General features: G+C 36.7%; 1 protein-coding gene across 2 annotated transcripts in view; it reads right to left on the bottom strand.

The window, feature by feature from the left end:
* LOC107678595 (AN1-type zinc finger protein 4-like) overlaps nucleotides 1–13,877 on the bottom strand; it is a 22,769-nt gene that overhangs the window by 5,164 nt on the left and 3,728 nt on the right. Inside the window, exons 3-11 of one of the 2 annotated variants that reach the window (XM_016473927.1) lie at nucleotides 13,187–13,487; nucleotides 8,963–9,038; nucleotides 8,148–8,215; nucleotides 5,652–5,841; nucleotides 4,353–4,452; nucleotides 3,382–3,429; nucleotides 1,630–1,970; nucleotides 564–1,275; nucleotides 247–292 (exon numbers count right to left, since the gene is read on the bottom strand). In XM_016473927.1, the coding sequence (XP_016329413.1) occupies nucleotides 247–292; nucleotides 564–1,275; nucleotides 1,630–1,970; nucleotides 3,382–3,429; nucleotides 4,353–4,452; nucleotides 5,652–5,841; nucleotides 8,148–8,215; nucleotides 8,963–9,038; nucleotides 13,187–13,370 (1,765 nt within the window). In that variant the 5' untranslated portion in view covers nucleotides 13,371–13,487. Of the gene's footprint in view, nucleotides 1–246; nucleotides 293–563; nucleotides 1,276–1,629; nucleotides 1,971–3,381; nucleotides 3,430–4,304; nucleotides 4,453–5,651; nucleotides 5,842–8,147; nucleotides 8,216–8,962; nucleotides 9,039–13,186; nucleotides 13,488–13,877 lie in introns of both variants that reach the window. The other variant, XM_016473928.1, reaches the window with a different exon arrangement.

The raw sequence follows: 13,877 nt of genomic DNA, 5'->3' as shown, positions 1-13,877 counted from the left end.
TCTAAATATTCAATATACTGGCCCCCTGAACCACAGAGCTCAATCCAAATTGGGCACTAGTACTGAACTAGGCTGGAGGCAGCTATGAACTTGAAAGTTTCACAAAGTGCAGCAGTGATGGGTGAAAAGTTTGACAAACGGCCGACACGAATGACATTACTCTCAATAACAACAACGTTTCTCTGTGATATGGGCCAGCACTGTGAGATGGTGTTCTTTTCACACTGTTTATGTCAAGCCACTCACCTAATCTCTTTATTGAACTGGAGAGGCCGCTTGATGAGTTTGACGGCTGCAACGACAAGATTTCGCATGATAAAGCATTCATGAGATTGCCACAACACTATTCTCATTAGCTGAAATGCCAAATCTAATGAATCGCACTTGTAATCTGTCTTGTACAGTGTATTTTGCACAACAGTATCCGCATTTCACATTGTGTTAAAGCAAATATATGATTTCTCCTTGTAGCCCGCTGAGATCAAATGAACATCAGGTTTTTGAAGCTTTACAAACGGTGAGATCTGTAAAAGCAGCAGCATAAGTCAAGGTTACAAACTCACTGTGTGGCCGGCTGTCCTCTGTAGGGGGGACATCCTCCTCAGCAGGTCTTTCTGCAACAAATGGATGTTGGTTGGTAGGGGGGAAGCTGTAGCACATAACCTGCCCAGCACAAAGGGCCCGGCTAGGGCCTCTTGACCACCACCGCCTGTCAGGGAGGCCAGGAGCTCTGCGTTGCTCACCGAACCCAATGGCTCTTTAGTCGCTTTATTAGCAATCTTCGTAATGTCTCGGGCCTCGCTTTTGGAAATCACCTCTGAATGCTTGTCCACTTTGAGCCCACATACAGATGTGGTCCGTGACGGAGAGCTCACCGGAAGTGACAGGCTGTTGCTAGTTCTGAGGAGCGCTTGGGCTGGACTGGAGGAACCCGTAAACTCAAAGTGCTGCGGTATGTGAGGAGGTGCGAGGGCATCAGATTGGGAGGCCAGCCAGTTCGTGTTGATGGCTTGGGAAAGAAGAGGAGCTGTGGTGTTGGGTTCCGGGAGAGTTATAGAGCTCAAACCTTGCTCTCGCTGAGTGGATACGTCCAGACTCAGGGGCTCAGGAAGATTGAAGGGTACAGCTTTGGACGGCTGCATCACTGCTGAGTTCTCGGCTACCGTTAATCTGTCACTCTGGAGATCAACCTCATCTTGAACTCCAGAACTGGACAGAAGCGATACAGGTGGGTACACACAGTCTCGCATAACTTTAGGCCTTCTCATATCCAGCCTGGACACTTTAATCCACCTATTCTGTTGTACCTTTTTGTTAAGGTTCATATTCTCCATCTTGGCCTTGAGCAGCTTCATCTTGCTCATTGTGATGGAGTTCTCCAGCGTCTGCTGTTCTGAAGATGCACTCTCCGTTTCCTCCTCCTCCTCTGCGTACACATTGTGTACAGAGGTGCCGCTGAAACACATGCATGGATGAACTCTTTGATTATTTGTGTTTAACAGTGCTGTTAATTTTCCTCATGCTGCACTGAATAAACGGCATTTTGGATATTTAATTTCAATGAGTAGAGTTTTATGAAACGTCTCTCAGCTGTTGAAAAGGCTCAGTTTAGGCCTTCTCATATCCAGCCTGGACACTTTGGGAGGGAGTCTGATCTTCCTGGGCACTGGATTATCCCATGGTTCCTCAGCCTGGAGCATATATATGCCAGAAGCTCCAGAGGAAGGATGAGCGTGGCTTGAGGAAGTGGGACTCGAGAGAGATGCGAATGCTTGGTGGGAGGAGCCAGCAGCAGGGGATGAAACTGCAGGTTGCTGCTGATCACCGATTGGAGGTAGATGTGTTGGAGAAGCGTGGCCTATCTGAGGAAGGACATGAAACATTCGATGGTGTCGGGCAGAGCCAAGCGAACCACTGCAGGGCCGCGGACCCACTGGAGGTCTGACTTTTAATTTAGCAGTTTTCTTGGGCTGACAAAGACACAAGAAAACAATCACACACATATCTTGCACAATAAGGCACATAAACAGAGAAGATCCTTTGTGATCAGGAGTGGGCGATATGACCAAACCATCATATAGTGGTATGAGTCACAGAAAATGCACCAACATTAAAGTTCTGGCCAATACAGAACATAATGTTTCTGAAAAAAGTCAAAACTGATAATATTTATACTTTCATATAAATAAAAAATAAAATACTAAAAACTAAAATCAATTATATGAATAGCTATAAGTGAATTTATGCACCACAACAATTATAATATACAATATGAAAAATGCATTTTAATTCTGACACATTAATGATGACATTCAACAGTGTTATTAAATTATTAGTGTTTTTAAAGTGAATGATTTCAAAGGTAATTGTAAAAATGAGTGAAATGCGCATGCAGAAATATAATTTCAATATCAATAGTGATGAATGTTGACTGACAACCAATATGGTAAAGATATATTGTGCATCCCTTAAAATAGTAAACAATTAAATATATAAACTTATTTTAATCATTATATGGCAATGACCATTTTCTTGATTATTGGATAATCCTGTGAATTCTGTAATACACAACTGATTAAAAAAAAAAACTTTTTTGGAACTTGATGCAAAACCAAAACACAAATATATAATTTAAAGTCTGAAAAAAGCTTAACATTACGTAACACTAAAAACAAAAACCGTTAAAAATTAATAACGATACTAATATTAATTTCACAATAAACTAGTTACATAAAAGTAGCAATTTTACATTTAATATTAGTAAATATAATATTATATTAGTATAATTTTAGTAAATTATTATTAAAATGGGTAGCTCAGAATTCATATTGTACACACATTTAGTCACATTTGAAGAAGCTGTTGTAAAATAAAATATGGTACATCCGTTGGATAATTTGTCAAGTTGCGATAATGCTCGTAAACTGTGCTTCATGTTACACCTCCAAATAGGTTTTCCTCAACACATTTCTAAGATGTTGACAGAAGCAATGCATACATAAGCATGCAACATTCTCAAATAAGATAGAAGTGTAAGCAATAACAGCAATGGCTTCCTAGATATAGAAAAACAAATATCTGCCAATAAGACATGTCTACTGACAACTATGCATAGTTGAGTGTGAATAATTAACTTCATGTGCCAATCTGCTGAGCTTGTAGTTATTACTGCGCCAGTTAATCAGACACAGCGTGGGATGGGCGACACTCCCTCAAACCAGCTGGAGAACTGTACGCACTTCCATACCGCTCCACTGACAAATTGAATCAGATGTGTTTGACAGTAAGGACGTTCATGCACTTCAGATGATTTTGTTAGAATATGTGGAGGAGGAACAAAAAAAGATTAAGAGCATGTCTAATCCACCTATTCTGTTGTACCTTTTTGTTAAGGTTCATATTCTCCATCTTGGCCTTGAGCAGCTTCATCTTGCTCATTGTGATGGAGTTCTCCAGCGTTAATGTATTGACAAAATATATAAACATATTTAAATAATTATGTGGTAATGAACATTTTTCTGGACTACTGGATGAGTCGGTGAATTCAGTAATATACTAATGAAGTTTGGAACTTGATGCATGCAAACCAAAATGTATCATTTAAAGTCTGAAAAAAGCTTCACATTATGTACCTTATTAAACTGTAAAATGAATATTGATATTAAGAATAATTTTACCAAAAATTAATCACATAAAATTATATAGATTCATTACTTTATTAATAGTAATAAATTATTATTAAAATGAAAAGCTCTGAATTCATATTGTACACACATTTGAAGCTGTTGGAGAATAAAATATGGCACATCTGTTGAATAATATGTCAAGTTGCGATATTGCTCATAACTGTAACCAATTAAACTGTGCTTCATGTTACACCTCCTAAGAGGTGATAAATTAGATGAAAATGATAGAATTTGAAGATGTTGACTGAAGCAATGCATACGTAAACATGCAAACTTCTCAACTAAAGTAGAAGTGTAAGCAATAACAACAATGGTTTCCTAGATATAGTTGTCTACTGACAACTATGCATAGTTGAGTGTGAATAATTAACTTCATGTGCCAATCTGCTGAGCTTGTAGTTATTACTGCGCCAGTTAATCAGACACAGCGTGGGATGGGCGACACTCCCTCAAACCAGCTGGAGAACTGTACGCACTTCCATACCGCTCCACTGACAAATTGAATCAGATGTGTTTGACAGTAAGGACGTTCATGCACTTCAGATGATTTTGTTAGAATATGTGGAGGAGGAACAAAAAAAGATTAAGAGCATGTCTAATCCACCTATTCTGTTGTACCTTTTTGTTAAGGTTCATATTCTCCATCTTGGCCTTGAGCAGCTTCATCTTGCTCATTGTGATGGAGTTCTCCAGCGTCTGCTGTTCTGAAGATGCACTCTCCGTTTCCTCCTCCTCCTCTGCATACACATTGTGTACAGAGGTGCCGCTGAAACACATTCATGGATGAACTCTTTGATTATTTGTGTTTAACAGTGCTGTTAATTTTCCTCATGCTGCACTGAATAAACGGCATTTTGGATATTTAATTTCAATGAGTAGAGTTTTATGAAACGTCTCTCAGCTGTTGAAAAGGCTCAGGGGTTTATTATTAGGTTTTACCTAACCAGTGTTCAGGATGCTCTGTGGTTAATGAAGCAAAACCAGCTGATTACAGCACTGCAGTTCCCCCGAATGATAAAAAAAAGCTCTTAGTTCCATTTTCTATGTAAAGTATTCTGCAGATGGCTAACAGAGATTGCTTTCCTATGAAAAAGCTGAATGTGTCACAGTGACAGCTAGCACATCAGAAAATCTAAATATTAGAAAGGTGTCATTTCGGTGTCAAAATGGATTTGCAAACATACTTACATTTAACAATTTATGGAAAAAATGTCAGTAGAGTGTTGTTGGAGGGTGCAATGATGTTACTATATGGTTGCTAAGGTGTTCTGAATGTTTTCAGTCTGTTGCTATGTGGTTTCTAGGGTGTTCTGGGTGGTTGCTGACTGACAGAAGTATCTGATATTCTGCTTCTTAGATATGGATCAGATCACTCCTTCAACGTCTTTGGAAATTTTTGCTGCCCGTTTGATCAACTTGGTGAAAAGTTTTTTTGTCCAATTTCTTAAAAAAAGATTTTTATTATTTCAAAACATTGGTTTGTTTGTTTTAGCAGACTGTTCTTGCAGAAACCTTTTACGTATATTTCTTCGTAAATATTTATTTATTTAAAAACATTGGTCTATTTGTTTAAGCAGAAACAATTATTTAAAAATTATTTTTGGAATTCCGTTTGAATGCATATTCATTTTGAGATTTAAGATTACATTTAACAGTGTTATTAAAGTATTAGTGTTTTTTTTTATATCATGTCAAAGGCAAATGATTTGTGATTTACATAACTTATGGAAATCATCTTTATCCTTTTTTTTTTTTTTTACTTCCGTTTTGGTGATGCTAATGATGCAGATGTTACAGACGGTTAAGTTTGCCAGTAAATGCTGATGCATATCTTCATTAGTAAAACAACATGACACATGAAAACTGTAGTTCTAAAACATCTGCTTCGGTCTAAAAAAGGGAACCAGAGTGCAGTGTGGAGGGAATTGTTCCTCTTAGCAAGTATTTTCTCTTCTTTGAACTGACCTCAATGATTCAGACACAGGTGTGAGAGTTCCATCTCCTCTATCCACCACTCGGAAGAAATTGAGCTGATCTCCCTCACGGTATACCAGGAAGGTGACCTGTTTATTAGGCACAGACGTATCCCACATCTCCTCTCTCCCTGAATCAAGGCAGTCAGTGATATCCCTCACCGTGTCATCTGTCACTGTCACTGCAGGTAACGAGAAGAAACAGCATGCAGGTCATACTAATCAATATCAGACTGTTAACTAACTGTGTGCCTGCACACTTCCTGGAATGGTAATGAGCAACTTTTTTTTTCTTGACCTCAAAACCATTGCACAATGGCACATAGGAAGGATTAGAACGCTGCAACAAATCCAGCTTGTACTGAACTGCTGCAACTCAGTAAAGCAGTAGCACTAGTCAATCATAAACTGTCTAATTAAATATTTATGTGGTTTGTACCTGGAAGAAACCTTTATGCGTTGCATTTCATTTCAGCACTTCATTCAGTGCTGAAGAGTGATGGCAAGCACATTAACTGGATTGTTGAATAGACTGTATTATATTGTAGTATATTTCCAAAATGTAACTCTTTAAAGACTGAAAAAAAAAAAATAGTCAATAGAAAATAGAATAGAAAATAGAAAATCACAAAAAAGAAAAAAAACTATAAAAATGTAATTATGAACATATTTATTACATTAAATATACTAAATATATTTGGCATAGGTGTTTTAATGTACCACATTAGACATATCAGGCTTTATGGTCTTTTTTGTTAAAAAAATGTATTGTCCCATACATTTACAATCTTTGAATCAACGCATTCATTATTTATTCAAATCTTTTTTTGTTGTTGTTGACAAAGGAACATTTTAATTTTTCTTTGAGGTAGAGTTTCAATGCCAACAAAGGGTGAAACAGGCCAAAGTTAAAAATAAATAATTTAAACATTAAAATATATTATAAATATAAATAAATATTGTAACATGGAGACAGACATTTTGGAAATTATACTGCATTCAACATGAAATTAAAATTATATTGGAAATATCTATTTTTATTTTTATTATAAATTTTATTGTGAACAATGTATCCATGCATATATTTTTTTACCGTTTTAATTTTAATCACCAAAATTTTTCAATTTTGCATAATTTAATCAAATGATCCTCCGACAAACTTGTCTCTGGTGACGAAGTATTCCAGACTTCTCCAATCCTTTAGTTCACCTAAACCCCGCCGCCGCCTTACAATCGACTGCAAGTTTGCATTCAGACTTGCCTCCATCAAACCAACAACTGATGGACTGAACCAAGTCCTGGGCCTACTATTTTTTTTCTATAATCGTTTTACTTTTACATCACAATATGAAATAAATTATCTGTCGTTACTTCCATTACATTTTTACTTTTAAAGTCCTTCTACTTCCTGAGAAGCATAAATAACCCACCAGGTGGTAGAGAGCTTTTTGGCAAAAGAATTGATCATGTTAATGATGCAGATGCCTTAGAAAACCATGTATCCAATATAATACCTACAGCTTTATAGAGTTAAAGGGGTCATATGATGTTGCTAAAAATAACATTATTGAGACAAAAACATTAAAACCCATTATAAGCGAGGCATTTGTTGCATCCAGTGGGGACATAATTACTGATTGTAATGACTTATACTTTGTTTTTACGCTTTGCGTTGCGTATTGCGCCGCGTAAACATAAAACCATGACTGCATTTGTGATCGGAGAAATGACAAACAATAAGCGCTACTTTACACTGCTCAAAACTCGCGGTTGAATCATCAATGGCAAATTTTTTAAATATAAAAAACGTACTTACAGGCTGTGAGTCAGAAGCGCCAGACTGTCCTTGCAAAGTTGGAACTGCCCCACTTTATAGAAACATTATGTCCTCTTTTGGTAGGCCAAACAAAGTAGTTTTGCTTTCACAATGAAACACACAGCGCCTTCACGACATGGCGGCGGCAGCAACAATACTACAGCGAGAATAAAAGTTATGCCTTCTTTCTTTGCGTGAACATTTGGGCGGCGTTATGCAAATCTTCCCACATAGTGAGGTAGATATGTGGGGGCGTGTTAGAACGAGACGTTTTAGGTAGGTGTGGCTGACTCTTAACTTTTATAAAGAATATCTCTTTGGATTTGAGACTTTAGTCTTTGCAACTTTACAGATCTTCTTTATGCACCAAGAGCTTGTAACACTCCAAAGAGAAAGGAAAAATTGAAATCGCATCATATCACCCCTTTAAGACAACCAGAGCATGACGACAAGCAGGTACTGAAACATATTGTGCTTTACTCCTTAGATCAATGATATTAAACTCCAATATAGGGTTTTCAAATGCACTCAGGATGAATTACTAACCCAGAGTAAAGTTTGAACAGTGTGAAATAAGGGCTGAGATAAACCAGGATTACATTAACCTAGGGTTCAGAAGGAAAGGGTTAACATTTTCAACTGTGAAAATCCCAGTCGGTGGTGGAAACGCACCTCTTCTGGTGTTTACAGGCCCTCCTCTCATGGCGAGCACCAGCTTGAGAGTGCAGCCCTCTGTGATGCTGAAAACACAACCATAGGAAAACTCAGCATGCAGTGGCATAATAAACTCAAAACCACTACAGTCTATACAGTTCTGCCTTTATAAATATTTGCTTCATTTAACATGTGAAGCACAATAAGTGCCATCCAGCCCCACAATATCTTCCCAGAAAGCCTCTATGTGGAACATTAACTGACAAGAATTTATGACAAATCCACCATCTGTGACCTCCAGACTGAGCCGGCCTGCTCTTGAGAGAAGTGGCTGCATTTAAAGGAATAGCTCACCCAAAACGCAAACGCTGTCATCATTTACTCATCTTCATGTTGCTCCAAACCCTTTCATATGATTTCCTTTCTTTCATGGAACATAAAAGATGATGTTTTTTGAAGAACGTCCAAGCTGCTCAAGCGCAAATGAGATTTGTGAGCCGTGGCAGAGAGGTTATCAGTGAATAACAACTTAAATATCACTCTGTTTGTCACACAAAGCTATCGTATGGCTTCAGAAGATGTCAAATATAGAGCGTGAGTCATATAGACTACTTTTATGATAATTTTATGCTGCTGATGAGCCCCTGGTCACAATATGCTTTCATTTTATGGAAAAAAAGAACAGCTTGGACATGGAGCAAAACATCTCGGTTTCTGTTCCACAAAAGAAAGAAAGCATTTAGAGCAGCATAATGTGGTAGTTGAGCATACTTCCTGTAATATAACTTGCTGGATCCTGTTTTGTAAAACTGAAAAACAGACTGAAAACTCACCTGTAATCATGTAAGCAGTACTCATCTTCAAGCTCCATTCCATTCCATATCAAATGCTGCTGAGAGACCGGGATGCCTGTGAACGAAGATATGTCATACAATGAGTATATACAACAATCTTTTTATAATGTAAACTATAATAAACATTCAGCCACATGCACAGGGCGAGTCAAAGCAATAATGGCATCTAAAAGCACGTCAGACAAAAGAGTATTTTATAGCGTGAGGTGAACATCTGATTGCAGTTAATGGTTGACCAAATGGAATGTTTCTGAACTGCAATCATTGGAAGGAAATAGAAAGAGTACAGAAAAGGCAGAGAAAATAACACCTGGCCATTGACATCTTGTGAGCAGTAAAAATCAATGTCCAGTGACATTCATAACTTTCACACCCTTGAGTCTTTACAAAAGAGTTCAGATAATTTTTTACAAGGCACATTTCAAAATAACTCAAAATAAAGATGTCCAAAGGGGGTTTTTAGCACGGTACAGAACCCTTAGGTGTCATGGTAGTGGGAAAAGGCTGCAATTTGTTAGTATGAAAACTGTAAACCAAGTGCAAAGATTAGTAAACCCACAAAAACTTGCCATGATATGTCCTGATGTATTGCATTTAAATGTATTGGCCTGAAATTTACAGCCATACAATCACATTGGCTTAAAAAAAAAAGTCCACTATATTCACACTTTATTGTGATTTTTTGTTCTTTCTCCATTCCAACTTTAAGAGAAATTAGAAAATTATATGGGTTTAGAAGAACGTAAGTGTGAGTACATGATGACTGACGTTTCATTTCTGGGTAATTTATTCCTTTGAGATTCAAATGATTCACACTACCATTGTTTGAGGTCAGTAAGATTTTTTTTCATGTTTTTCAAAGAAGTCTCTTATGCTCACCAAGGCTGCATTTATTAGAAACTGTAATATTGTGAAATATTATTACAGTGTAAAATATTGTTTTTAATTTTAAGATATTTTAAAATGTAATTTATTGCTTTGATGGCAAAGCTGAATTTTCAGGTTCAGTCTTCAGTGTCACATGATCCTTCAGAAATCATTCTAATATGCTGATTTGCTGCTCAGAAACATTTATTATTATCCATGCTGAAAAAAAATGTGATGCTTAATATTTCTGTGCAGAACATGATACATTTTTTTCAGGGTCCTTTGATGAATAGTAAGTTCAAAAGAACAGCATTGATTTGAATTAGAAATCTTTGACAACAGAGTAAATGTCTTTACTGTCACTTTTGATCAATTGAATGCATCTTTGCTGAATAAAATTATGAATTTCTTTACCAAACAAATCTTGCTGAATTGTCTATTCAGCAAGGAAGCATTAAATTGATCAAAAGTAACAGTAAAGACATGTATATTAATTTCTCTCTCACAAAAAACTTACTGTGTTTGTTTTAAGTGCCAGGTCAAATGAGAAGTATGCTTTACTCAGGGCTGGTAAGTGAGACAGAAGAAACTAATCTTGTGGAATGGCTAATGCTATTAGCTAAGAAATGTTTCTAAAATATAAAAACTCTTATAGCAATGTTGACCTAACTGTTTTGCTATCTTGTTCTTCAACCAAAGGTTCATTACATCTGATCTGACCAATTAGAAAGAAGCCGTTTAGATGACCATGCTCCCTGTCGGTCAGAAATATTTCATCACAAACACAAATAATCAGGATATTTAACCACAAACTTCAAGGAACATTTAACTATTAATAAACTGAAACAAATGAATCAATTCAAAAGAATCAATTCTGTAAAAATGTATAGAAGCAGATCAGGGCAAGTCAGCCATCATAAGCAGAACATATATGACTCAGATCTGCACCCCTGTGTACACCAGATAAACCAACAATCATTTCAACTTCAACATTTCATCTAGCAGTGATCAGTGGATATATAACAACACAAGAAGCACCTAAAATGTTTGAAATTGCTATGTAACAACCTTTTCATGGTTATTATAATCGTTCATTCTTAGGACCATTAATGCAAACATTCCACTTGGACATAAAGACAAGTGTACCGCTTAAATTTTTCAGACGTTTGCTCTGGCGAATAGACGCACCTTTATCAGGTGTAAAGTGCAATAAGACACCAGAACGCACCCATGCAATACAAAACTAGTATCCGTTCCCAGAAGGGGTAGCTTTCTAGACAGGATCAGTGAGGAGTGTGACAACAGTGTGAGATGGTCAGAGCGGTTAGTGTGTGTGGCCTGCCCATTGTTTAGAGACTAAACTATAATAAACTAAACTATATTTGCTTTTTAAACTATACAGCCTCCATGTGCGTAATCTTAAACCTAATCTGAAACAGAAGTTTGAAACACATTTCATACTGAAATGTGGAATTCCTCAACATATCCACCTCATACTTCTTTCCACAACTGGTTTGATTCCTGAAAGGGGGCAGCAACTTCGGCTCCAGATGCAAAGTGTATCTGAGAATCTAAGATTAGCCCCAATAGAGCAACCGAAACTAGGCCATTCCTCACCTGAACAAACTCATCTTTAATAAAGCTAACTCCTGCAGAAAAGCACCAGACCTGGTGAAACTGGTGCTGTCTAGCCCATCAAAATGTTCCTGGGGGGAAACCGTCTGCGCTTGAGACTGGCATGTTTAAAGACCCCAGTGATGTATGCAACAGCCGTCTGGACTGACAACGTCCCATCTGGGTTTTCAGCTAATGCTTTTCCTGTCTCGTTCATTTCACACTTATCAATGGAGCGCGCTGCATCAATCAGACTCACAAATGAAGCGCCCTCAGTCCTAATTTTCAGCCCGATGTTTGCTCATGTGCAAGTCAAGAGAGACTTAGCTGTGCCCCCAAAATAAATAAAAACCTGTTCATTCAAAGAGAACTAACATTTCTCTTCCTAACAAAGCTGTTTTCAGTCTTTCAACCATGCCGCAATATGGTTGCTTTATAGGAGCAGCGATTTTAGCTACTGAGTAATAACAATGGCAGCTTTCATAGTGAGGAAGAAAAGCAATTTATTCTCATCTCCTATTTTGATTGCTCATGTGTTAAACTGGTAAGACACATGTTTTATCTGTAACTGTATGAGCATGCAGATCTGTTACACAAGTGCAATTACTGAGCGTGCCAGTTGTTAATAAATGACTCAATTTCTTCTCAAGCTCTAAATCAGAATGAAAACAACAAACCTGGACTTCTGGGAATAAAGCCATCTACAAAACTAATGATGGTTATTTATTGTCTCATTAAAATTGTTCTAAATCACTATCCAATCTGCACAGAGTAATTAAGGTGCATTTATTATTACAATGCATCATTGTTAACTTTTAGCCTAACATAGATGAGGACTGTAATGGTTAAAGATTGTTTTAGATAAATGGAATGCGTGTTTATAATGTAATGCATAACAACCAATAACCAAAACCATTAGAATAAGTCATAATTAAAAAGACAATAATATGAAATGGCCATCATATTTTTAGTTGCTGGTCACACCTACTGTATACTACCATTCAAAAGTTGGTTGATCGAAGTTGATCAAAGGTGACAATAAAAACATTTATAATGTCATAAAAGATTTCTATTTCAAGTAAATGCTGTTCTTTTGAACTTTCTATTAATCAAAGAATCCTGAAAAAATGTTTCACGTTTCACATTAACAATAAGAATACATGTTTCGTATGCAAGGAAAGGAAATCATCATATTAGAACGATTGCTGAAGAATCATGTGACACTGAAGACATGTTGACATATGTTAAATTACACGTTACAATAAAAAGAAGAAGGTATTCTAAATTCTAATAATATTTCACAAAATTACTTTTTGTACTATATTTTTAATCAAATAAATGCAGCCTTGGTGCGCAAAAGGGACTTTTTTCTAAAACTTTACAAACTTTTTTTGACTTCATACTTTTGAACGGTAGTGTATTAGAGCATTCTGTAAGGAGAATAACGCCTTAAACTAAAAGTTTTAATAGTGTAAAATGTCTGTATATGTATAAGGGAATGCATATATTTTTAGATGTTCTACATGTTCACCATTTTTAATCAAATTATCCACATAATCCCTCACTAAATATGAGCTCATAAAACAGCATGTATAATGGTTCTAATTATTTAAGAATAAGAAAAATGCAGTTTAAAATAAATGAGACCAAACGAGTGTAATGTCATTATTGCATCAGAGCATTCACTGTGTGCTGTCTAATGAGTCAAGAGAGGACACATACCCTCCAATCTCAGGATCTTGGCCTTGACTGAGACGACCTGTTCAAACGGAGAGACGCGCAGCTGGAAGCAGGTCCCTGTCAAAGTCTCAATGAACAGCTCCATGGTCTCACTGAAGGGCAGCTTGTAGTGCACCACACCTACATTGTCATCATTGAAAAACGGTGGGTTCCTCTTGTCAGTCATTATTGCAAAGGACAGGGCTCAGGATGAGACAACAATGAAGCCTGCCCAAGGTGGAGGAGTGAGGGCTGAGATGTCGCCTCCGTCACAGTAGCAACACATCATGCATGGAGCTTTGGGCTGTGGAGAATAAGAATAGTTGTATTAAAAAATATTCTTATGTCTGATGAGTATACATGTTATATATAACATGTATAGTCCGAACAGTTGATGGGCACCACTGACTATTGAAATACTATGGAAGTCAATGGTGCCCATCTACTGTTCGGATACCAACATTTTTCAGAATATCTTCTTTTGTGTTCAACAGAAGAAAGAAACTCATACAGATTTGGAACAAGTGGAGGGTGATTAAATGATGACAGAATTTGCATTCTGGAAGTGAACTAACCCTTTAATGATAAATAATACTTTACTTAATATATAAATGTGTGTGTTAGTTTATTTATATAGTTTATTTATATATGTGTATGTTAGTTTATATATATATATATATATATATATATATAT

The sequence above is a fragment of the Sinocyclocheilus anshuiensis genome, unplaced genomic scaffold (assembly GCF_001515605.1).
Source record: "Sinocyclocheilus anshuiensis isolate Anshui unplaced genomic scaffold, SAMN03320099.WGS_v1.1 scaffold536, whole genome shotgun sequence".
NCBI lineage: Eukaryota > Metazoa > Chordata > Actinopteri > Cypriniformes > Cyprinidae > Sinocyclocheilus > Sinocyclocheilus anshuiensis.
This window is presented reverse-complemented; position numbering and strand designations above follow the sequence as displayed.